Source organism: Eulemur rufifrons, chromosome 2 (assembly GCF_041146395.1).
Source record: "Eulemur rufifrons isolate Redbay chromosome 2, OSU_ERuf_1, whole genome shotgun sequence".
Classification (NCBI taxonomy): Eukaryota; Metazoa; Chordata; class Mammalia; order Primates; family Lemuridae; genus Eulemur; species Eulemur rufifrons.
The window spans coordinates 60,130,649-60,157,296 of NC_090984.1; the positions used below are offsets into that span (position 1 = coordinate 60,130,649).

Here is a 26,648-nt window from a genome sequence, read left to right on the forward strand (position 1 = left end):
CCCCAGCTACTCAGGAGGCTGAGGCAGAAGGATCGCTTGAGCCCAGGAGTTTGAGGTTGCTGTGAGCTAGGCTGACTCCACGGCACTCTAGCCCAGCCAGCAGAGTGAGACTGTCTCAAAAAAAAAAAAAAAAAGTACTCAAATTCTTAGTGATGCTTAAGAATGAAAATTTAGGTCATCTTTGCGTAGCAGCCAAACATTTTACTGCAGCAGATTCAGTACTCTCTTGTCCGCCTTTGTGTAGAAATTGGTTTTATCAGCCTTCAGCAGCTAGCTTTAGAGGGAAGAAATACTAAGATACTTTAAAGCATAAGATTATCTGTAGTCTTTCTGGGTGTTTTTAGGCCAATGGAAACTCTCGGAGACACTATATAAAATTAAGCCATTCGAACTTTAGCAACATAACATTTTATTGTTGTCCAGCACCTGTGATAGTTTTATGTCTCTCTAAAGGAGACGAGAAGTTTGGAGCATTGTGGGCCTTTCAAAGGAAAAGAGGAGTTGGGTAGGCAAACCCAGAGGTGCTACAAGAACAAGCCCACACCTGACATGCTCCCACCACAGTCTGCTTTATCATTCCTTTTAAAAAGTCTGGAATAATATGTAGCAAAACAAATAAATTACTTTTCATCTCTCAAAAAGTAAGTTCAAAGGTTGAAGCTGCCTAGACTAGGCTTCTGGACAGGTGCTTCCAAAGAAGTGAGCTTTCCTTTTCAACTTCCTTAGCTCCAACCAGTAGGAGACAAGAAGCCCCAGCTTTCCACATCTCAGGATTCCAGATGGTACTTAGTTAGACTTGGGATTTCGTTGCGTGGACATTTCTCCTCCACCGCCCAAATCCATTTCTGCAGCAACTGACATACATAGAACCTGGATGTACCCTGTGGTGGATGCTACAAAGAAAAATTTGAGTTGAAACTGGGAAGGGGTCAACAAGGCTGAGTTTAAGTGGCACTGAATGAGACTGGGCCTTAGGGGAGTGGTTCAGTTAAGCTGAAGGGTTAATAACAGGAAGGGCAAAGATTTCGGGAGCCTAGATTTGCAGAAAAGGCAGAAACCAAGCCATATAATAGCTGTGCTGACTTAAGGACCCCAGGCTTACCCATAATCCTTCGGAGGCAATGAGGCCGTCTGTGTTCTGGCACTCTGATGATGAGGAAGTAAAAGGGCAAGCCTGAGAGGGCAATGGCAATGCCGATGAGGGAGTTGATGGTATCACTGTAAAGTGGAACAGCCACCAGGAAGATGGTGCAGAGGCAGAAGACAATGGGGAAGAAAAGGCTGAGCTAAGGACACAAAGGAGATACAATTGGGGATTAGATAAGCTCAGGATTCCTAACAGCTAAAATAACTCCACCTCCCAAAAAGACCAGAGCCCCAAGCCTCCTTTCCATCCCTTTCATCCCAAGTGCTAGGCAAAGGTTTCTGAATCAACTGTAGCAGCAGCTCTAGCTGTTCTAGATGGAGCAGAGGTAGGATGAAGGTGCTTTACCTTGAGGGGACGAGGTCGATCTGGCTCCTTCCAGCGTAGATAAAGCTGACCCACAATAGAGAGCCCCACAAAGAACCAGTAGCTGAAGCTGTAGTAGTTAATGAGCTGGAAGATGTCCTCCACACATAAGTAGATCAGTGCCATGATACCCTGTAAGTGTGAGCCCAAGTCAGTTCCTCCCATAGCCTTTGTTACTCAAAGTGCTTTTCACTCCCTTCATCTCTGACAAATCCATCCCCTGTCAGGTCCTCAGTCTCCTGGTCCTCTTCTGTTCCCATTCCCTTTAGCACCCCAGTTTCAGTACCTCATTCCTTCTCTACTGGAAGTCAGTAGCCTCTCAGCTGGTTTTCAGCCCATTCTTCAAGTTAATCGTCCATAAAGCACCACTCAAAACAATCCCTTAAAAGTCTTACATAAGATCCTTCCCATAATAGCTCCAACCTACATTTCCGGCTCTTACCTCCTACTACAGGTTGAATATCCCTAATCTGAAAATCCAAAATGCTCCAATGAGCATTTCGTTTGTGTCAGGTCAGCACTCAAAAGTTTCAGATTTTGGGTTAGGGATACTCAACTTGTACTCAACCCCACACTGCTTTACTATGGGACTTTCTGATGCTAAATCCCATCTCTACCATTTGCAGTCCTAACCTTCAAAATACACTATTCATCCAAGAAATATTTCTTCATTCACCCTCTACCCATGGAAGTGATCGTTTCTTCTCTTAAATATTGTATCATTCACTATTCGTCATGGCAATCAATTGTTACAATGCAATCCATGTACTTTATGCCTTATCTTAGACGTCAAATGGCTACATTCCTTACAGCAGTTAGATTCTGTAGCAGTTAGCACGGTGCCTTGCCGATGGTGGGTGTTCTGTTCTACCAATAGTTTTTCTATCAGAATTTCCTTTTGAGCATTCAGGAAGGCAGAACACTCACTTTACTGTTACTAAAGTTTCCCCCCAATCTGCCTTTTAGTCTTATCCTTAAGATCACTTACATTGAAGAGCAGAGAAGGTACTGGCGTGAATCGCTTAACATGGATCATGCAGATGACACCAGGGAGATGGCCTTCTCTTGAGCCCACAAAGAAAAGCCTATGGTAGGTAAGATAGGAGAGGCTGAGAAAATTGTGGGACACAGTGCAGCCTGGTTCACCTGCCACATGGCCCTCCCTCTGTGCCATCCCTTCCTTCAAAAGAATTTGAATAATACGGAATGGAGTTCAGTATTGAGATTAGTGAGAACTGGAGGCTGCTAATCAGAACAAGAAAGAGGTTGTATCATTTGGAGAACACAGTGATTAAAGTCCATGGGTCCTGTAAGTTCTACCATCCCTGCCCCAGCAAAAGATGCCACTCTCACCTAGAAGCAGCCAAGATGGAGGCATTGAGGCCACCAAAGCAGGAAAATGAAACTACGAGCGGAATTACCCAGTTGAATATTCCAAAAATCTGGTCTGCAAAAGTCTAAGGGAAAGGAATGGAAGAGTCATTAGCAGGACCTAAAAGGGATGAAAGGTATGAGCAGGCATGCCCCCAGGTTCCCCCTACTGGAAATCCAACCCTTCTTCTACAGTGGGGGTAACAGGACCTTCTTTGCAAGTCTTGCATCCTAACCGAACTTCTTTTAAGGCTGTCTACCCCCTTTCTAAGATTTTGAAGAGTTGGGATATACCCAGTAGCCCACAACACACCCTCAACCTTCTCCTGCTAGGGAAAATCCTTTACCACAGCAACAGCATCACTGGCCAAGATGTCCCTCATGTCTAGCACGGTGTAATAGGCCACATTGGTCAAGATGTAGATGATGGTGACAATGGGCATGGAAATGCCAATGGAGAGGGGCAGGTTCCTACAGCCAAGCAAAATAAAGGACACATTAGTTCCACAGTCACATCGCTAATCTCTCCGTTCGTCCTTGGACTCTGCCCGCCACACCAGTCTTTCCAGGGTTGGAGACTCCTGCTGCATTTCCTCAGTGCATTTGTTTTTGAGGTTGCCTAGGATATTGGCTGAAGATCTGAACTCTGAAGAACTAAAGAGCATTAGGGGAAAGGAATATCAAATTAGTTAAAAAGGCTGTCAAAAACAAAGAAGAAGAAAAAGGATTAACAAAGAACTATGTCACAGCACAATATCAGCATAGGAAGATGGGAGGTTATTTTGTTTTTTACATCCTAAGGTCTCTTGGTGTTAGGATTCCATCTCTAAGATAATCAACATTGGAAATTTTGTCTCATGATTGAGAAATAGAAGAAATTATGGAGGCAAATGGTGAAATCTAACATCTCCAGGGGATAAGATAAGTCCTCAGTACAAACAGCAGTGTGTGTATCTGCACAAGCAACTGGGGAGACATGTCCACCCACCCCTTCCTCAGTTTGAGAACCTGGGGAGCAACCTAGCTGGTGGCCAAAAGAAAGATGCAAAGACCTCTCCAGGTCTCTGTAGCCCAATAAAGCCATGATCTTTATAAATATCCTTGACAGTAAGACTGTCAAAAAGAAGAAGATAGGGGCTGGGCGTGGTAGCTCACACCCGTAATCCTAGCACTTTGGGAGGCCGAGCTGGGCGGATCATTTGAGCTCAGGAGTTTGAGACCAGCCTGAGCAAGAGTGAGACCCTGTCTCTACTAAAAAATAGAAAGAAATTAGCTGGACAACTAAAAACATATAGAAAAAATTAGCCGGTCATGGTCGCGCATGCTTGTAGTCCCAGCTACTTGGGAGGCAGAGGCAGGAGGATCGCTTGAGCCCAGGAGTTTGAGGTTGCTGTGAGCTAGGCTGATGCCAGGGCACTCCAGCCAGGGTGACAGAGCAGGACTCTGCCTCAAAAAAAAAAAAAAGAAGAAGAGAGGGGCAAATACTCTTGCGTCATTCGGCCTCTGTCCAGTAGGTGGAAGCACCACCCAGCCTTGATCCTGCTTCTATAATCTCTGCTCCCATAGCTGCAACACTCTAGTGTATACCAAGAATGCTCTTTGTTTCTCAAGCTGTTTACACTGGTAAGAAAATTGTTATTCTTTTGACTTGAAAATTTACAGAAACTCTACTCCCTGGAAAATCTTAGTTCCCAGAATCATAGAATTTTAAAGCCAGGAAAGGCCCTGGAGACCATATAATTCAACCCCCTCAATTACAGGTAAGGAAGCAGGCAAAGAGATGGTAGGACAACTCCCTCAAGGTCACCCAACAAATCACTGGAAAGACAAACTCCAGCCCTTTGACTCCCTGTCCAGTGCTCTTTTCACTCTGCATAATTACAGGGTGATTTAGATTAATAATAGTGGGACTTCAGTGACTGAAACAATATCACAATATCGGTATGAATTTGGGAAACAAGGGATCAAAGGGGAAACAGGAAGGTTTCTGTAAGTCTATGTCGTAAAGGGGACATATGTGTGAATAAGGGTAGGTGAAAGATCAGGAAAAATCTGTTTTAAAAAATACACAAGTATTTTAAATCTATTTTAAAAAGTATATAATAGAACCTGTTTTATTTAATGTAAGAATGAACAAATGTGAAAAGGCCTTTTTAAAAAAATTTTACAAAGCATACAGGAGAAAGTTCACATTTTAGCTCTGTTACTGTGATCACACACAAGCTACTTCTCTGGGCTTAAAGCCTCCCATCTATTAAAATGGGGCTGATAAAGTCAACCTCTTAGGTAGTTGTCTGGCACATAGTAGGAGCTCATTAAATGATGGCTAGCATTGCCTTGGAAAGTTGATGGTGAAGTACCTACCTTTCCGGATTCTTGATCTCTTCAGTGACATAGTTGAGAGTGTCCCAGCCTGAGTAGGAGAACAGAGCCGAGTACAGTGCCAGGGCAATGTCACCCATTGCAAATGATGAATCCTTAAAGGAATCCTCAAAATGCGTTGAAGTTCCTGGAACCCAAGAACATTGGAAGGCAGAGGATTAGTGGCCCATTCCCCCAACTTCAAGATGATCGAGTAAAGGAGTGGAAGAAAATGGTAATTACAGCAGGTAAGTGGCTTAGAACACTCTTGGCAGCAAGGGTACCAGTAAAGGAAAAGGGAACAGGAAAGAGACATCTACAGAGATGGTCTGGAATGCAGGGAATGGCGTGGATGGGGATCTCGACAGGAAGAACCCGCATGGCTTTCTAGGATAAGAAACTGCTATGGAGCAGAAGGGCTGGAGAACGGCAATGATGCAGCTCTGTTCTGCCTGCAGGCTGCCCGACTCCTGCCCTCTTTCTAACACCACACAGGGCTGATACAGCGTAGGAGGGCAGGGCTCAGTATGCCCAGGTCAACAGAGTAGTTGTAGGGTAGGTATTTGAACCTGGAAACTGGAAAGAAGTGGGTACAAGAAGTTCATTTATGACTTTGCTCACTCCCAAGGGCAGAACAGTCAGAGCCATAGCACTGGGCTCAACAATCTGCAAAGCCAACTGCCAGGGCATGGCTGTCAGCCCTTCTGCCAAGGTCAGCCTCCTCTGGGAGGCAGCATGCATAGAAGTTAAAGGACAGACTTTGGGGTCAGTCTGCCTGGGTACAAACTTTAGCTCCTCTACTTATTACTAGAGACTTGGGCAAGATACCTAATTCTGTAGCCTGTTTGCTCGTCTATAAAATGGGAATAATAATAGTGCCTACCAAATAAGGTTACTGTGAGAAATAAATAAGACAATGCACAAAGAGCACTTAGAGGAGTATGCCTCAAAGAAAATGCTTAATACATGTTAGTTGCTATTAATATTATTTCTTACCCTGGCCAAGTCTAACAATGCCTGCAATGATGACCGCAATCAGTGCCAATACTTTAGCATAGGTGAAAATATCTTGTACCGTGGTTCCCCACTTGACACCAACACAGTTAATGATGGTCAAGAGACCTGAAAGAAAAATAATACTGATTGGTGACCCTTAGACTCCAAGCAATTTTTCCAGTACCAGTCACCAAGATAGACCCTTTGGCCAAAGTCAGACCCTCTGACCTGCTTGCACTGGAAACCTCTGCCCCAGAATGTCCTTCCCATCATCATTCAAAGGCACTTGCTGAGCACTGTGTACACAGCACCAGCACACTCCCCACCTCTGGCCCCTGATTTGGGAGACACAAAACTAAGTGACTGTGGATTTGCTTACATACAAAAGTACACTCAAATTCCCAGTCACAGCAGTGGGAAGCAACTAGTGGCTGTGCAGGATTAGTGGTGTGTTCTAGCTCTTGCCTCTGAAAAGTCACAGTCTCTCCCTCCTACCTTCCCATTCCACATGGGCTCCAGGACACAACACTCGGATTCTGTGGCATTATTGTTAACCTTGATGAGTCCTATTGTGATTTATCCAATGTCTGGGCCAGAGAGTCAGGATGTGTGCCCAAGGATTAGAATGGGGGCTAGACTTCCTGCCCGCTGCCTGGCAGCTCAGCTGCTTGTTTTTGTGCTTGGAAGGATTCTTGTAGCTAAGAGCAGTTCCTGTAGAATGGTGAGGACACATTTTTCCTGACTGGACGATGTATTAATAGAAGAGCCACAAACATTCCTCAAGTCCTTTTACCCAGGGGTAGGGGCAATCCTTTTACCTGGATGAGCTTAAGTTCATGGATCATCCTTAGAGCCAGATTTCTTAACTAGAGTTCCATTAGGCCTGAAATTCTTTTGCAAAGTGTTTGTGTGAGCACATATATGCATCTCTCTCTCTCTCTCTCTCTCTAAGGATCTTACTCTGTCACCCAGGCTGCAGTGCAATGGCCCAATGGCCCACTGCAGCATCAAACTCCTGGCCTCAAGAGATCCTCCTAACTAAGCCTTCCAAAGTGCTGGGATTATAGGCATGAGTCACCATGCCTGGCCTCATATATGCATTTTTCTAAGAAAAGGGTTCATGCCCTTTTTTAGAAAATCATCATAGTTTTTTCATCAGAATCTCAAAGAAATCCAGCATGAGTGACATAGCAAGACCCCATCTCTACAAAAAATAAAAAAATTAGCCAGGCATGGTGGCGCATGCCTATAGTCCCAGCTACTTGGGAGGCTGAGGCAGGAAGATCACTTGAGCCCAGGAGTTTGAGGTTGTAGTGAGCTAGGCTGATGCCACTGCACTCTGGCCCAGGCAATAAAGTGAGACCTGGTTACCCACCCCCCCCCCCCAAAAATCTCAGAGAAATCCATTACCCCTTCCCCGAAAAGTTACAATCCACTACCTTAAAAGAAGAAATTCAAAAAGGGAAGCCCACACATGTTGTGGCCTCAGGATGTGGTGGGGAAAAAAGTTGGAAAAAACAATACAGGCGCTCAGCAGAATGTCCCTTAGATCCCCCACTAACCTCTTAAGCGCACAGGCGGCCATATCCACACCTTCCCCACTGGCGGCACAGTGAATCACATCGCTGCTCCCTCCTTCCCAGCTCAACAGCCGGAGCACTATAAGGAGGGCTTAACTTTAAAGCCCTTCTCCCAAGGGCTCCAAGGGCAAGGCCAGCGTCACCCTGCCTTACCCCAGAGAGACAGGCCCAGCACGGGGCTTTTCTGCTTCAGCCACCAACACAGTTGGGAACCGCTTCACATGTGAGGTCTGCCAGTGGCATGGCCTTTGGTGTCCTTAGTCCTGTTTTGTTGTGTCCTGGCCTCATCACATTCTGGCCCAGAGGCCACTTCACCCTGAGAAGCAGGAAGGGCTGGCCTCTTGGAACAGCTGTCCCACCTTCTGGCTCTCACTCTCCCTTCCACCACCACCCCTCATTCTACTCCCTGCCCAAATTCCTTTCTGCTCTTCCTGAGAAAGGGCATTCCTGTCCTGTGTGAACACTTGCCTTTCTGCCTAATAAACAAGACAATAAACAACTAAAGCTTATCACAGGGCTGGGCAAAAATGCGCCCATAGCTCCAGGCCACCCCAGTACTAAGTTAATAATTAAAGACACAAGTGCGCAGCACCCTACAAAATGACCAAAGTGCCTGTATCTGGCCTTCCACAAATCTTTCAAATCTGTTGATCCTCCTCAGCCAGTCAGTCACGCATCCTTTCCTTAGTCCCCACAGGTCTGCAGCCTCCAGCCATTCAACAGCCCTCCCGCCCCTCATCCCCACCCGTAACCTCTGCCCTTATCCTCGGGCTCTGCTGCTGGCTCTTAACTACAACGCAACCCAGGTTTCCAATCAGAAACACCAGGCACAACTGATGCTGCCACATTCTCAGGGGAATGGGATCCCCAAACACAAATCCTGCAGGTTATGGGTCACAACACCAACCGGGAAGAGGCCTAAAGGACTAGTTCTAGGTCAGAGTCAGAGTCTGCAGGTGTGTGCCACGAGGTTCTCTTCTCGGCCCTGACCAGGGATGTGGGCAGGGAAAAGTAGGGATAAACAGCCAATTCCTCACCCTTTCCTACAGCAAATTCTGAAATGAAAATACGGGGCTAATTTATATTTTAATCCCCACTGCTTCTCTACTTCCGTATCCATTCATTTGTATCCCTCCTTTTACCCACCAGGATCCTGCCTCCCCCACACCTAAGCCTCATTCCTCAGCCACTGACCCACTGTCTTGCCCTGATCTGCTCTCTGTTATGAGCACTGGTGGCTCAGCTTGAATGAGGAAGGGAATCCTACTGAGAGAAACCAGACAGCAGGGGAAGTGCCTAAAGAGAGCTGCCCTCACCTCCCCCTCAGCCCAGCTTCCTCCAGGGCCTCTTGGCCATGGGAGCAGGAAATGTATGGCAAGCAGCAGTGCTGACTGGGCTCTCTGTCCCCACCCCCAGCGGATACAGCTGACCAGGGCCTCAGAGCCCAGCCAAGTGCCTGCTCTTGAAATGGAGCCTGACCTGCTTCAGAGTCAGGGACAGGAGGGGACCATGGGGTTAAAATAATATGGAGGCCACAGGTAGTTAGCCTAAAGGACAGAGGCACCCTACCTACCCTTTTACCTCTAGAGGCAATCCCTTTTTTTTTTTTTTTTTTTTTGGCAACAGAGACTTACTCTGTTGCCCCCAATACAGTGCAGTGGTGTCATCATGGCTCACAGCAACCTCAGACCGCTGGGCTCAAGTGATCTTCCTGCCTCAGCCTCCTGAGTAGCTGGGACTACAGGTGCATGCTACCATGCCCGGCTAATTTTTCTATTTTTTGTAGAGACAGGGTCTCACTGTTGCTCAGGCTGGTCTCGAACTCCTGACCTCAAGCAATCCTCCCATCTTGGCCCCTCAAAGTGCTAGCATTACAGGCATGAGCCACTGCCTGAAGTCACCTTTGACCCTTGACTCAGGTGTAATTCCATTCCTGCTTTGACCCCAGAAGGAAGAAGAATCTGTAAAGTCACTCTCAAAATCATTTAAAGAGATGATTCTGAATGGGTCATGAAACCCAGCCTACACAGGGTCGCCTGGAGTAGGAAGCTAGTTCTGGCACTAAGGTCCAGCGTCAGCTCTGGAACTAAAAACGAGAAAACATGGACCAGGTTGATCCAGAACAGAACAAAGCTTGCAGGCCCACTCTGGATCAGATGCCCCGGTTTAGTTTAGATGCCTAAACCAAACAGTTCTTGAAAAAGAACATTAAATCACAGTCCTCCAAGCACCCTTACCTTTAAATACATACAAAAAAATACACAAAGCTTAGGCTGCTATTTAATCCATTTTCTGCTTCAAACTCCCAGGGACTATAAAACCTCAATACATTATTAGGCAACTCATTCCATTTTTAAAGAGATTTATAGCTCTTCCTTCCTTAAGCTAAAATCTTCTCCCCTGCAACTTCTACCCAGTAGTTCTACATCTCTCCTCTGGCTCACAAAGAATCAAGCTAAACTCACTTCTACACAATGGCCCTTCTTAGCATTAAAGATGAATAACCTGTCTCCCTTGAGTCTCCCTTCCTTCAGGCTAAAAACCCAGTTTCTTCAACCCTTTGTGGAGCAAATATGGTTTCCAGACCACTGACCATCCCAGGTCTCTCCTCTGCGTTTACTTCACTTTGTCAGTGTCTCCTTGGAAACAAAAGACTCCACATGGAAAACTCCAGACATTGCTGCAGACTGTGGAGTCTCAGCCCAAACTCACTGTCAACTACAACTCCTTTTTTTTCCACCTCAAACTGATAAGCTCTTTCCTCTCCCCTTTCTGGGCCTGTAAAAGTGATTTTTTTTTCCAGAGATAGGACTTTATATTTATTCTTAGTAACTTTCCTTTGTTAGTTTTTATGCATCATTCCTATTAGAAGTGGGGGTTTCCCCCTTGATTTTATCAGTTAGTTCAAATCCCTTCAGTTTTGTGAAACCTGCAAATTTGATTAGCATACCTTCTGGTCTTCACTGAAGTCGCTGTAAAAATGTTAACTAGAATCTGCAAAGCCCTGTAGTCTATCATAACAGACCTTCCTCTATGTTGTCATTATTCCACATCATCGTTCAAACAACTAAAAATCCACCAAACTATACTTTTATCTAGTCCACTTTTGTCTACTTTGCCAACAAGAATATCATCAGAGTTTGCCAAGAATCACTCCCATATCTGCATACACATGACTCTGTTCCAACAATCTATGCTATCAAATGATCCAAATGAAATTACAGGCGGTCCCCAGGTTACAGACCAGAGGTTATGTTCTCAGGTTATGTTCCTGAGAACATTTTCAGGTAGGATTTGTATGTAACTCATATCCCTGATGAACAGTACACATATAGTAATAATAATACTACTACAATGGCTCATATTGAATATATGGTAATAATATAGTGTAATACTATAATAATGCCCCCCATACTATAATCATAAGTTACAGAAACTATTGTGCTCTTTAATTCAAACAGACCATAAAAACAAACTCATACAAAAAGTTTAGATAGGCCAGGCACGGTGGCTCACGCCTGTAATCCAAGCACTCTGGGAGGCCAAGGAGGGAGAATCACTTGAGGTCAGGAGTTCGAGACCAGCCTGAGCAAAAGCGAGACCCCTGTCGCTACTAAAAAATAGAAAGAAATTATCTGGACAACTAAAAATATATAGAAAAAATTAGCCAGGCATGGTGGCGCATGCCTGTAGTCCCAGCTACTCGGGAGGCTGAGGTAGAAGGATTGCTTGAGCCCAAGAGTTTGAGGTTGCTGTGAGCTAGGCTGATGCCATGGCACTCTAGCCCGGGCAACAGAGCAAGACTCTGTCTCAAAAAAAAAAAAAAAAGTTTAGACAGGAGATAGGAAAACTTCAAAAAAGAATATTAAAGGTTAACACTCACCTAATGTTGCATCAGCGTTAGGCTAATAGGAATGTTATGCTTATTTTGATCTTCTAACCAAATCAGTAATAATGTTTCCGTTTCAATAATTAGTCCACTATGCTGCTTAATAATAACTGATGCTTTCATTGGAGCACTGCCTTTCACATGTTCCATTCTTCTCACTTTATCTTTTATAATTGTTCTGATAGTCAAGCGACTGCTGCCTAATGTTTTCCCAACGAATGATGGTGTCTGGCCTTTCTCCAAACGCTTAATTATTTCTACTTTCATTTCCATTGTAATCACCTTTCTCTTTGCAGCAAGCTCACCTGGAGCTTGGAGGCATGGTCATAAGGGTAAACATAGACTCACAAAATTGATAAAAAAGTTAAGATAAAATTGATGCGTGCATAAGTGACCCTATAAACAATGAGATTAGCTGCAAGCATAAAGATGCCATGCCAATGAACCACTTACGCCAAGAGGGTTTGTTTATATGCACAGAAGAAACTCGTTCCCGAATTATCAATTTAATTTTTTTTTTTTTTTTTTTTTTTTTTTGAGACAGAGTCTCACTCTGTTGCCCAGGCTAGAGTGAGTGCCGTGGCGTCAGCCTAGCTCACAGCAACCTCAAACTCCTGAGCTCAAGCGATCCTCCTGTCTCAGCCTCCCGAGTAGCTGGGACTACAGGCATGCGCCACCATGCCCGGCTAATTTTTTTTCTATATATATTTTTAGCTGTCCATATAATTTCTTTCTATTTTTAGTAGAGGTGGGGTCTCGCTCTTGCTCAGGCTGGTCTCGAACTCCTGAGCTCAAACGATCCGCCCACCTCGGCCTCCCAGAGTGCTAGGATTACAGGCGTGAGCCACCACGCCCGGCCCAATTTAATTATTTAATTATAAGTTATGGCTCACGCCTGTAATCCTAGCACTCTGGGAGGCCGAGGCAGAAGAATCACTTGAGCTCAGGAGTTCGAGACCAGCCTGAGTAAGAGCGAGACCCCTGTCTCTACTAAAAATAGAAAGAAATTAACTGGACAACTAAAAAAATATATAGAAAAAATTAGCTGGGCATGGTGGCGCATGCCTGTAGTCCCAGCTACTCGGGAGGCTGAGGCAGAAGGATTGCTTAAGCCCAGGAGTTTGAGGTTGCTGTGAGCTAGGCTGACACCACGGCACTTTAGCCCAGGAAACACAGTGAGATTCTGTCTCAAAAAAAAAAAAAAAAGTTATCAGTCCAGAGTGGCTCAGAATCTACCTTTTGTGGAAAGCCAGGTTGGTTCTCACTTATAGCAGATAGAATAATGGCCCCCTAAAGATGTCCACATCCTAATTTCTGGAACCTGTGAACCATGGTATATTGCATGATAAGGGAAAATTAAAGTTGTACATGGAATTAAAGTTGCTAATCACCTGCCCTTAAAATAAGGAGATCATCCTGAATTATCTGGGTGGACACAATGTAATTAAAAGGGTCCTCAAAAGATGGAAGAGGAAGGCAGAAGAGGTGGTGTCAGAGTGGATAGGAAAGCTTCTACCAGCTACAGCTGATTTTGAAGATGGAAGGGCCATGAGCCTCTAGAAGCTAGAAAAGACAAGAAAACGGATTCTCCCCTAGAGCCTCCAGAAAGGAACCCAGCACTGCTGATACCTTGATGTTAGCCCAGTGAGACCCATTTCAGACTTCTGACCTCCAGAACTATAAAATGATAAATCTGTGTTGTTTCAAGCCACTCAATTGGTGATAACTTGTTACCAAAGCAATAGGAAACTATATCTCAGTCAACACCTTCCTTTACACACCCTTCCTGCTCTCCAAGATTCCTCAGATGACTAGCGGTGACTCTGTGTCCTCAACTATCACAAATTCTTTCCATTTGTCTGCAGTTGGACAGTTAAAAGTATTTAAGGCAATGACGTGCTTAATTAGTCTCAACTCTCTTGGCCTCACTTTTTGGTTGGCCTAATGACATTTATTGAACCCTTTCTAGGTTAGCAATCCTGCTAGACAGAGACGTTTAGAAAGAGGGTGGGGCTTTTGGCCTTCTTTCTCTCCACCACCTATTAGCACAGAACTCACTGCCCCCAGACCATCCAGCCTGCCCTTGCTGTTGTCATCTGTGCATGCCTCTCAGAGCCTTTTATTGTCCTCAGTCAGTTCTTCAGATCTTAGTTCATGCTAGGAATTTGCCTTCAGGACACTCCTCTTGCAGTTCTGGGCCATGCCTGTTTTGGTCTTGGTTACATCTCATATATCTCTCATATATCTTGTTTCTAGGAATCTAAGTTAATCAAAAAGCAGTTTGCTCAATCCCATTGGTTTCTTTGGATGATTCTCCTTTTCTTCTTAAATAAGATCATTTTCAGCTATTTTATGAGAATTTCAGTTTTGAAAAGTTCCTGGTCTTTTTTCCTTTTAATTCCCTGGCTATGAGATTATAGTTCTTTTTCCTGAACTTTTTTGTAATCTCTTTGCCTAAAATTTAGAGTGCATCTCTGAGAATATACCCAGCATTTCTTTTTCTGAGAGTACAAATTCTGAGCAAGTATAGTCACTTCCTCACAAGGATCCCACATTTCCCCTGGTTATATCAAAAAATAGGCTGTGCACAGTGGCTCACACCTGTGATCCCAGCACTTTGGGAAGCCGAGACAGGATCACTTGTGAGGCCAGGAGTTTAAGACCAGCCTGGGCAACACAGCAATACCCTAGCTCTACAAAAAAAAAAATTTTTTTAAATTAGCCAGACATGGTGGCACATGCCTATAGTCCCAGCTACTCAGGAGACTGAGGCAGAAGGATCACTTGAGCCTAGCAGTTTGAGGCTGCATTGAGCTATGATTGCACCTCTGCACTCCAGCCTGGGCAACAAAGTGAGACCCTGTCTCAAAAGAAAAGGAAAGTCAATCAGTCCTTATCCTCTCGAGATTCATACTGAAGCCTTTACAGATTAAATGGTATGGTCTTAGATATGCTTTAAATAATCTAACAGAGTGAGAGAGGGATGATTGGGTGTATAGATAAAACAATGCTGACAATTATTTATGTTGGTGCTTGAACCCCAGGAGTTCATCATATTATTCATTCTACTTTTGTATGTTTGAAGTTTTCCATAATAAACCATTTTTATTTATAGAGGTACCACTTCTTTTTTTTTGAGACAGAGTCTCACTTTGTTGCCCGGGCTAGAGTGCCGTGGCATCAGCCTAGCTCACAGCAACCTCAAACTCCTGGGCTCAAGCGATCCTTCTGCCTCAGCCTCCCAAGTAGCTGGGACTACAGTCATGCGCCACCATGCCCGGCTAATTTTTCTATATATATTTTTAGCTGCCCATATAATTTATTTCTATTTTTAGTAGAGACGAGGTCTCACTCTTGCTCAGGCTAGTCTTGAACTCCTGAGCTCAAACAATCCGCCAGCCTCGGCCTCCCAGAGTGCTAGGATTACAGGCATGAGCCACCGTGCCCGGCCCCTCCACCTTTATTCTTCTTGCTATGTAATACCTGACAGCCTCTAAAATACCCAGATTTAAACTTGTACCTGTGCATTTTCTCCTTTCCTTTAAAATTTCAGTGTACAGCCTTATTAGACAGGTCTCTGCCAATCCCTGTGAACCCTGCTCTACCCTTTGCCAGGAGTCTATCTTTCTGCTGTCTTAGAATTTACAGTCAGGTACTCTGTCCTGTGTTCTTTTTTTATTTCACATTCACAACCTTCAATTAACAGAGAGATGAAAATTTCACCTGCCACTCAGTTTGCTAACTTAAACTCCACGTCACCAGTGACGCATCTCGGGTATCTTGTGACTGGTGACATCCTTCATGCCACAGCAGTCAGCAGAAGGAGAGTAGTCCGTAGGCATAATGGCATGAGCAAGCGCTTCCTCTTTGTCACATGTTGCTCAGAAAAACTGCACGTCTCCACATTAGGCCGGGTCTCTGTGCAGTCAGAGACACTGCTCAGGGCAGCAACCAAGCTGCTTAACTGGTATGCTCAAGCCTGCCAACACCCTCATGTTTCCAGAACACTCTTCCACTGCTGTTTCTCAGAAGGTCCAGATTTAAGCTCTCTGGAAAAGCCTCACATCTGTTGCCTAAACCCAGAGATTTCAAGTTTCTTCTTTCTCCTTTTCTCTGCTGCATCCTTGTTTGCTTTGCCTAATGCTGGTTTGGATTACTCTCTACACCTTAAAATCACTTTTTCTTCCTGGCTTCCTTGATATATTATTTCTCCCACCTTTTCTAGGTGCTGTTATTTCTCTCTGAACATGGCCCTCAAGTTTTTTACCCTTTCAGGCCACAGAACCATTTCACTTACTCAGGCATCACAGCTAAGGGCCCCTGGCAAGAAGACACAGCCAGAGGCTGTCTCCCACAGCCCTGTGGGTCACTGGATCACGTCCCTCCTGCGCTCCTTCCTGGAAGTCTGTCAGCACTTTAGTCCCTGCGGCTCTGACCATGCTGAGGGAGGTAGGAGGCAGTTTGTACCAGCAGGCTCTGGTATGAACCCCATCTGCTCCCTTCTCAAAGCCAATCGAATCCTTATTGGTTTGCCCAGCCAGAGTCAGTGCAAGTCCTTAGAACCAGCCCCCAAGCCTGAGGGAGCATAAGAATCACCTGAGGAAACTGTCAATCTATAGCTTCAGGGCCCCACCCCCATTCTGAGTCAGGAGGGCTGAGATAGTCTCCCAGGTGAGTCCGATGATCTGCCTGCTTTGGTCACGCTGCTTAGGTAATCGCCTCCAGAAATAACCACCACAGAACTGTGGTCAGAACAAGCCTAAACCATTAACTCAGGTTCCTCTCTCCTGGCTGCGCCCTGGCATCACTTGAGGAGCTTTAGCAAAGTACAGTGCTCAGGGCCCACCCAGACCCATGAGGCCAGAAATTCTGGGGTGGAGCCAGGCATCAGCATGTTCTTAAAGCTCCCCTAGTCCGAATGCGGTGGCTCACACCTGTAATTCCAACACTTTGGGAGGCTGATGTGGGAGGATTGCTTGAGGTCAGGAGTTTGAGACCAGCCTGAGCAAGAGCAAGACCCCCATCTCTACAAAAAAAATTTTAAATTAGCCAGACATGGTAGTGCACGCCTGTATTCCCAGCTACTGCGGGACTGAGACGGGAGGATCCCTTGAGCCCTTGAGCTGGAGGCTGCAGTGAGCTATGATGATGCCACCGCACTCCAGCCTGGCAACAGAGTGAGACCCTGTCTCAAAAGAAGCTCCCCAGGTCCCCCAGGTGATTCTGAAGCATGGTGACAATTGAGAACTGCTCTTCTCGCCTCCAGCAACATAAGACCCACATCAGTTCTCCTCAGCAGCAATTTCCCTGCTTCCTCAATGCTCGTTCTCCAAGCCAATTCCCATTCTTCTCCCTAGTGGCTCAGATTTATTTAGTCAGGGAGAGGGAGTAATGAGTATTTGTTTTTTCAACTCCCTGGGTCACTCCAATGTACAGCCAAGGTAAGGACCAACTGTCCCTTAGCTCCTTCCCCAATCTCCTCTAGGCTGTCCCCGCAGCTTCTTCTGAAGGAGAGAGAAAGAGAACAGAGAAAGAGAGAGACCAAGAGTGAGCCCCCAGAGAGCCTTGAGGATCAAACCAGCACCCAGCTCTGCCCCCCCACCCCACTGCTGCTGAAGCGTTTGTTCCAAAGTTCACACTGAGCCCACACTAGAAAGAACCCCAGGCTCTGGCTCTAGCCCTTTTGTTGAGGTGAATACAGGCCAGGAAAGGTAAGCATCCTCACCTCCAACTTCAGATGGTTCTTGGAAAAACCTGAGAGAGGTAACTAGCTTCCAAGTAGAAGGTTCAAAGGGCAAAAATCAGTTGGGGTCCCAGCCACCTCATGAGCCACAGTACATGAGGTCAGTCAATCTGGTACTAGGAGAAGCTGTACAAGGACTCATGGCCAAAGCTCTCAGTCAGATGCACAGAGACCCGAAGTCCTTCACAGGAGACACTGGCTCCAGCAGACTCGGGGTCAGCTGTCTGCCCACCTGCCTGCCCGATTCCCATGGAAGCCCTCAGCATCCCCAATCCTGCCAGCCAAAAGCACAAAACACCCTTCTCAACCAAGTTGAACCCAGAAACACATCTTCTGCTCATTCATCCTGCCCACATTTATGGAAGAGCCTACTACGTGCAGTTCACTAGGGCCAAGTGTGAGGACACACAATCTTTGCCTGATCCCTAAAGAACAGTTCCCTGTTCACAAGGTCCCTGAACAGCCAGGTGCTGCTGCCTGACTGGTACAGGTGACAGACTAAAGACACAGGAGGTTAAACAAAACAAAACAACACAACTAAGTCACAGCGTGGGCAAGTGTTGGCAAGGCAAGAACAAAAATGTCCAAGCATGCTAACAATGGGCCAAAACACCCTGGCTCTGAGGAAAGGACAGTAGGGTGGGGCTGGATTCTGGACACCTGTCCCTGACTCTGCCAAGAGAAAATTCAACCTCTCATGCAAAACAGGAAGAAAAGTCTCAGCCCTCCTTTCTGATCTCTGACCTATTGTAAAATGAAAACTGCTTTTAAGTCATCCAAAGACAGAATATAGAAAGCAAAATTTGTAGAAATTAATAAGATACACATGGTTATGGATATAATTTGCAGTAGTAGATACTATTTTTGGCTGACTATTGTGTGCCAGGTCACTCACATACTTACATATATCTTCTAACTTAATCTGAAAGAGAGTAGGTTTTATTATCTTTATCTTACAATTGAGAAAACTGAGGTCACTCAGCCAGTGGCCAGCTCCAAAGCCTATGTCCATTCCGTCAGACCACACACCTCCCTAATCGTCCGCAGGAGCATGGGACTGGGAGTGGGATTATCTCCCCCTAAGGTAATGGAGAGACTCTGGCTTACAGAGCACTGGGGCAATCCACAAAGAGCTCTGAGAAGCCAGAATAACCAGCTTCAGGAGAGCCATCTGCATACTTCTCTGGTTGAGAAAAGCAACCATTTCTAGTACCCTGGACAGGACAGCAAGGTTCCTTCAAAACTCAGAACTCATTCACTCACTCATTCATTCATTTACTAAGCATAGGTTGAGTGCCAGGCCCTATGCAGGCTCTGAGATTAAGATCCAGTCCAGTCCCCAGCCTTCATCGAAAAATAGACGTGGCCAATTACAAGAATCCAGTGCTGTGATTGTCACTGAGAGGCAATCTGTCCAGTCTCAGGAAGTAAGGGGGTGCAGGCAGGCAGGCTCCAGGACCACGGTTACCTGGGCTGAGGTATGGAGGATGGTGCTGGGGGCGGGGGAGGGGAGGCAGCATTCCTGGCAGAGAGGACAACATGTGATTACCCTGCCAAGGAAATCAGTAATGAATGAAATTACCCATCCATACAAAAAACTTACCTAAACAATAATCAGTAAATGATTGTTCAAGGTCTATCAGCAATGCCAGACTAGCTAGGGCGGTAGTTTAATAGCTCCAAAGGAAGACTTCGCCTGCCAAGGGACAGTAAGCCACTGACAGGAGCAGAAACTCTGTGTTTGCTCTCTTGAAACTGTCACAGTTTAAATAGAAAAATATGAAAATGTAGTACAAATATAGATCACACCTCTGTGAGATAGGGACTCCATTCTATAGAAAAGGAAACTGGGGGTAACAAACTTGACCTAGGATTGAACCCAGTGCTGCCTGATTCCATGCTCTTAACCATACAATGCACTACTGCCTCCCAAAGGGATGAGGGTATCCCCTGCACTGTTCAAGGAAAAGAAGTCTGACTCAGGGATCCCAACCCTTCCAACCACTGAGAAGGCCTTATTGTAGGGTAGGGTAATTTCATCCAACTCTTCCAGAAACATATCCGAAACCAACTTAAGGCAGGCTTAAGTCTTTCCCTTAAAATCTTCCCTGAACCTTGGCCCCTCCCTCTAACAACCACCCTCCTTGCTCGAACAGTCAATCCTCTAGAAAGCATATCTACATTCCCTCCCCTTCCCTTGTCTCTACAACACAGTCTGAGACTCTACAACCCCCTCCTCCTCCACCCTGCCAAAGTTTCACTTGACCTCTTATTGCCAATTGCAAATAACATTTCATTCCTTATCTTAACAATTCTCCCAGAAAGGATACTTTTGAGGGTAAACCCACCACCCCTGGGCATGCTGCACTTCCTCTGTGTTCCCACCACCCTACACTCACCACACCACATTAGAATGGTTCACACATCTGTTTCTCCCATGCATGTGAGCTGTGTGAGGACAGAGACTGGATAATAGTCATCCTTGGACCCCCGGACTTACCCAGAACTAGGCACATAATGGACACTGAATACATTTTGCTGGGTGAATAAATATCTCTGAAATCCAATTCCATCCTCACTCCCCTAAAATTTCACTGCCTTAGGAGAAAGCCCACATGGAAAGTCACCAGTGACCTCCATGTCAGTAAATACTCAATCCTTATCTAGCTTGACCTCTCAGCAGACTGGACACTGTTGGCCATTCAATCCTTCTCAAATAGTTCTCTTCTGCCCACCATCTCCCAGTTCTCCTCCTATCTCTCTAGATACTCCTCTCCATCTTTTTGCAGAATACCTATCCTTCAAATGTTGGTGTTCCTCAGAATGCTGTTCTAAGCCCTTTTGTCCTCCCTTTCTACTTCTTGTCCCAAGGTTATCTCATCTGTTCCCATGGTTTCAATAACCATTTATATGATGATGAGTTCCAAAGGTATGTTACCAGCCCCACTGGCATGACGCCAGATACATATGAATATCCCACCACCTACTGGACATCAGCAAGCACATCAAATTCAACATATCCAAAACCGATTCCATCAATTTCTCTCAAACCCACTGCTCCTCCAGTGTTCCCCAAGTCAGTAAATGGCATCACCATCCACCCATTTACCCAAGCCAGAGACCTGGGCATCTTAATATCATCGATGACCTCTACCCATATCTAATCAGTACCCAAGACTTAACCAGCCTCCTCATTCCCAAAACATGACTCTAGTTCAAGCCACCATCATCTCTCACCAGGATCATGGCAACAGCTTCCTAATTGGTCTCCCTGCTTCAGTTCTGCATAGTAAAGCCAGAGTAATTTTCTAAAAACCACAGATTCTAAAATCTAAATCCCAAATATCACTCTCTTGCCTTAAAAATCTTGAGAGGTTTTCTATTGCCTTAGTAGAAAGCCCACCAAACTCCTTAACACAGTTCATGCAACAAAGATTGTAGTTTCCAAAAATGTCTCCACAATGTCTCCCATCCCACATGTCTTTCTTACAATGTGACTTTAACACTCCACACACCAAGAGGCAGGGTCTATGCCCCTCCTCTTGAGGGTGTTCTTCTGTGAATGGTTCTATCTATAGAGTATGGCAGAATTGACACCATGTAACTTCAGAGGCTAGGTCATAAAAAGCAATGCAGCTTCCATTTTGGTTGCTGGAACACTTGTTCTGGAAGCTTTCAGCTGCCAAGTACAGTCTAACTGCCCCGAGGCTGCCATGCTGTGAGAAAGCTCAACGTGGTCCATATGGAAAGACCACATGGTAAGGGCCTCATGCAACTAGAAAAGAAAAAGAAGTCCAGATGGTCCCCATCTTCCTCAGTGCCCCCTGTTCCAGCTCTTGCCACCATCTGACTGCAACCACATGTGAGACCCTGAGCTAGAACTGCCTCGCTAAGCCCTTCCCAAATTCCTGAGCCACAGAAATCAGGAAAAAATAAAATGACTATTGTTTTAAGTCACTAAGTTTTAAGTGATTTGTCACACAGTGATAATAACTAGCACAATTTATAAAACCCTGAACAACCTATTTCCTGAACAACCTATGATATTTCCCTGCTTACCTCTGCAGGCCAACTCTCAACATTTCCTACCTTAACTCACCCTGAACTCCTTTCAGTGACTCAAAGCTTTCACCTGCCTGAAACATTCCTCTCCTACTCTTAATTCTTCATCAGCTTAAACTTCCAAAGCGAGGGATTCTAAGCTCCTAGACTAGGACAGGTCTCCACCCGAGGCTCCCTGTGCCCCCAAAATCACAACACTCATCACAATCCATTGTAATCCTGTAGTGGGTTGCCCACCCTGATCCCCAGCATGCACCCAACCCAAGCACTCGCAGAAACACACACACTCATGCACACACGCGTGCACCTCGTGCACACACACACAGCTCCATGAAGACAATGACCAGTGCTGGGAATGCAGCAAGGGCTTCATGAACATTTGTTGAATGCTCAATCTCCAGCCCTATCTCTTTGCTAAGTTCCAAATGGGCACGTCCACCTCCCATCCTACAAATAAATCCCAAATTCAACATGACCCCTTCCTCCCCTTCCCTGTAAATAATGCCACTACCTACCAGTTGCCCAAACCAGAAACCTCATCTCTTCATTCAAAGAATGTTGTCAAGCTCCTCTCTGTTTCTTTGCTGGGGATATTGCAGTGTACAAAACAGGCACAGCCCTTGCTGGCACAGAATTTACAGGCTGACACCTGATATCCCAATAGGTCTCACTGGTCGTACTGATTATACTTTCTAAATTGCTCTCAGATCTATCCTTTCCTGTCCACTGCAATTGCCACTGCCCTAGTTCAGGCTTTTGTCACTTCCTGCCTGATTACTACAAGAGCTTCCGAATGGTATCTCTGCCTCCAGCCTTGCCTCCTACACTCCACCCCAGCTACATCACTCCCCTGTTTAAAATCCTTCCAATGGCTCCTCATCTGCTTTAGGATAAAATCTAACCCCCTAGGAAGGTATGGCTGTGCTCTAGCGCCCCTTGCCTCCCTTTGCCCCTCATATTCCACAATCCCCCAAGCACACTCACACCTGTACATCTGTTCACCTTGTGCCTTTACATTGCCTTTCCCTGTGTCTGGAATGCCTTGCCCCCTTCTTCATTCAACAGATATTTACTGAGCACCTAGCAGATACCAGACACTGTTCTAGGTGCTGGAGATTCAGCAGTGAGTAGAACACAGCCCTTACTCTCACGGTATCTACATTCTAGAGGGAAAGACAGATAAGAAATAATTACTAGGATCAGGTGGGGAAAAGTGCTATAAAGAAAAACAAAACAGGATAGGAGATTGAGAGTGACCATTGTAGATAGGACGGGACTCTGGTAAGGTACTATTTGTACAAAGAGGTCAATGGAATGAGGGAACAAGCTCCACAGCACCTGGGAAAGAGCCTTCCTGGCAGAAGGAACAGTACAAAATCCGTGGGTCAGGAACATGCCAGGCAAATGTGGGAAAGGCAAGAAGGCCAGCGCAGCTAGAGCAAAGAGAGTGAGGGCAAGAGGTCCAAGATGATCAGAGAAGATAGTGGAGTGTGGCCTTGTAGGCCAGGGTTGAGATTTGGGTGCTTCACCCCCGCTCAACTCCTTTCATCCTGCAGTGTTGATGCAGATGTGATCCCTGGGTGAGCCGTGCTCCACCCCTCCTAGCACTTGCCATCCACACTGTGTCTAATCCACTCCACTTGCCTGGCTCCTCCACCACACCCCACCTTTCAGCTCCGTGTTTTATAGAGCCTACCACATGCAGAAAATTTGTCTCAAAACTTTCTTCTTTTGTTCTGATTCCATGCCCTGCAAGCAACTTCTGGATTACTAGATGGGTTTTCCAGTAACTATTGAACAGGAAGGGGATGCCTTTATAGTGAACACAGGCATTCTGGTCATTAGAAATTACACACAAGCCTAGGAGTTTGAGGTTGCTGTGAGCTAGGCTGACGCCATGGCACTCACTCCAGCCTGGGCAACAAAGTGAGACTCTGTCTCAAAAATAAATAAATAAATAAATAAAATAAAAAAGAAATTACACACGCATGCTCACCATTGGATACTAATGAATGGATACTATTTTCATTCACACATCAGCATCTTTTATAGGTAAGTGTGACTCAACTGTTGGGAAAATGGCCCAAGTCTGGGTCATGATGACCCAAGGATGACCCACATGAGCAGCCCAGCAGAAGCCCCAGATGCCTTCTCTGCCTCACACTCAGCCCACCTTCCCTATTTCAGATGGCAGCCCCAGCACCCCCACCTGTCCAAGCTCAAACCCCTGGCTTCATCTCTGAGAGCTCCCACATCCCCCACATCTAAAAGTCCTAGAACTTCCACCTTGTAACTATTCTTTATCCATCCCCTCATTTCTGTTCCCAAGGCCACTCTACAGTGCAGATCTTCACCACCCTTCACATGGACTCAGGTTTCAACTCCCTAAACCAGTCTCCCTACCTTCCACCCCTCCACCTTCTATCTCTTGCTCTTTCCAAAAACACACTCCACATGGCCACCAGAGTTATCCTTCTAACCAAATCTGATCATTTCACCAGCTCCCATGCCCCTGCTTAAAATCCGTAGCTTCCCCTACCTTGAAGATAAAGCCCAACCTGTTTAGGCACCCACCTTGCCCTGGGCTGTCTCCTTGCAGCCCCTCTCCCACCCCACATTCCGCCATGCCAACAACCTGGAATTCTCTGAACATTCTAGGCCCTTTTGCACCTCCAAACCTTTGCACATGCAGTTTGCTCTGTGAGAAAGATCCTAGGAGACAGCTACATGCCCTTCTAAAATTCAGCTCAGACACTATGTTCTCCATGAAGTCTTCCTAAGCTTCCTACAAAAATAAAGTTCCATTTGCTGTTATGGTGCCTCTATCGCTGCACTAATTACACTGCAATGCCAATTACTTATTAACATGTCTGTCTCCCCCCTGGATTATTAGTTCTTGGACCACAAGAACCACACATTATTCTTCTTTGTTTCCCAGCACTAAATAAAGTATCGAATACATAGCATGCTCTAAATAAGTGTTTTATGAGGGAGGGAATGAATGAAAGCTCTACATTGAAGCCCTTCTCTTGCTAAATCTGAAGATATAGCCCAAGTCCTCACTTAGACTAACCAGAGTGCCCTCCTATGTCTCAGCAACTGGCTTGTGTTAGGGGCTTATTAAACAGTGGCTAAAGGAATAAACCCATGCATCATATGTCACTAAACTCTTAACAATCTCTGTTGTCCTTCCAAACCTTCTTCAGATCCCTGTGTCTGAAGTTATTAAAGACAGGACAAAGTCCAGATACTACCTGTGCAGTAATATTTATCTAACGCAACTGCTCATGGGAAAGCCAAGAAGCAGCCAAGAGAGATAGTAACTTTAAACATAATAATGATAATAATAACCAATACCTTACACTTGGGCAGTGATTTATGGTGTTCACTGAATCTCATTCCATTCTCACAGCAGTGTGGAAGCAAACAGTCACTGCACCTTGGCTAAGGTCACCCAGCTATTGAGCCCGACCTCCACCAAAGTCTGGTGCACTTTTCACTCTACCAGAGCTGTCCCAAATGTATGCCACACGCCCAAGCACAAAACTCTGTGCCTTTTACTCACTGGGGAGCCCTGCAGACTAATCATAACCGTGGCTACTTTTCATATATTCTCACAAGGGTGTACATGCACGTGAATTGTGTGCATGGGAGTACAAGGGTTTCAGCATGTACATCTCCATTCCCAAATTAGAAGCAGAAAATTTTAAAGGGGTGACTGGTAGAAGTAGGCACATGCCAGAATCAAAGAACAGCAGCTGTCAGAGATGACACAGATAGAATCTATAAAAGAATAAAACCTGAAGAACGGAAATCAGACCAGCAGTCTGATGCCACTGAGGAAGCAAACATTCTTCCCTACCCCAGTGGCCTGGGAAGACCTCATAGTCACGCAAGAATAGAGATGTGCAATGGTGACTCTAAGTCACCAAAAGAAATGTCAAATTATGAAAGCAAGCAAACACATCATTGGTTTTAAAGAGGTTTCAGCAAAGATGGCAAATTAATAGAATCTGGTGCTTAAATGAATGCAGCCACATTGGAAATATTACTTAGATGGAATGATCTTTCTCTACACAACATATGTAACTATACACCCACATTTTAAAGGGCCCCAAGACCAATAGATCCTAAATAGGTTGTTTCACCAGTAAACAACCTATCAGATCATCTGCAAGTGATAGAAATTACAGATCACATTGAAGACCTCAGGGCAAACCCACTTCTTGCAACACAAGGCAGTGCCTTGCACCCCTCCCCAACTGTTGCCGTGCATGACAAACAGCCCATATGCAGAGTCTAAGCCAGACACATGGACACACAAAACACAGGAGAACCCCACAGAAGACAGCCAGTTCTCTGCAAAAGAGTAAAATCAGGGGGCCTGGAGAGGAAGCTGAGGAGCAAATGGGGCAGTGGAGAAACTGAAAAAGAAAAGGACATCAGCTGATTGGAGAGGGGTGATCTACTCAGCAACTGCACCTGGTGCAAAATTCCTGCACCCCAAGAGGCCCCTTAAACTGATTGTCTAAGCTTCTCCAAGGTTGTGGGGTGGAAGGCAGCTCCAAGGTCCTAGGGTCTCCCAGGTTGGAAGGGCATTTTTCAAGAACAGAGGCACCTGAGGGATGGGGCTACAGAGGATCATCCTCTCAGCACCTGCATGTGGCTTTGCTGAATGTAAAGATTTAAATAATATTTTATTTATGAGATGGATTAAAAAGTCAAGGTGGGCCGGGCGCGGTGTCTCACGCCTGTAATCCTAGCACTCTGGGAGGCCGAGGCGGGAGGATCGCTCGAGGTCAGGAGTTCGAGATCAGCCTGAGCAAGAGCGAGACCCCCGTCTCTACAAAAAATAAAAAGAAATGATCTTGACAGCTAAAATTATATATATAGAAAAAAATTAGCCGGGCATGGTGCCGCATGCCTGTAGTCCCAGCTACTCGGGAGGCTGAGGCAGAAGGATTGCTTAAGCCCAAGAGTTTGAGGTTGCTGTGACCTTGACGCCACAGCACTCTAGCCAGGGCAAAAGAGCGAGACTCTGTCTCCAAAAAATAAATAAATAAATAAATAAATCCAGGTGGATTAAAATAACAGTTTTAAGAATCTAGCCCACAGAAATATTCACACAAGAACAAA

The 26,648-nt window shown here is 45.5% G+C and overlaps 1 protein-coding gene across 2 annotated transcripts in view; it reads right to left on the reverse strand.

Moving 5' to 3' along the window:
* Positions 1 to 392: 392 nt before the first annotated feature.
* The window catches only part of SLC7A7 (solute carrier family 7 member 7), a 34,204-nt gene continuing 7,948 nt past the window's right edge, over positions 393 to 26,648 (reverse strand). For both annotated transcript variants that reach the window (XM_069463235.1, XM_069463241.1), the window contains exons 4-11: positions 6,239 to 6,364; positions 5,246 to 5,390; positions 3,229 to 3,352; positions 2,864 to 2,967; positions 2,499 to 2,595; positions 1,493 to 1,642; positions 1,103 to 1,286; positions 393 to 893 (exon numbers count right to left, since the gene is read on the reverse strand). In XM_069463235.1, the coding sequence (XP_069319336.1) occupies positions 787 to 893; positions 1,103 to 1,286; positions 1,493 to 1,642; positions 2,499 to 2,595; positions 2,864 to 2,967; positions 3,229 to 3,352; positions 5,246 to 5,390; positions 6,239 to 6,364 (1,037 nt within the window). In that variant the 3' untranslated portion in view covers positions 393 to 786. The remainder of the gene's footprint in view (positions 894 to 1,102; positions 1,287 to 1,492; positions 1,643 to 2,498; positions 2,596 to 2,863; positions 2,968 to 3,228; positions 3,353 to 5,245; positions 5,391 to 6,238; positions 6,365 to 26,648) is intronic.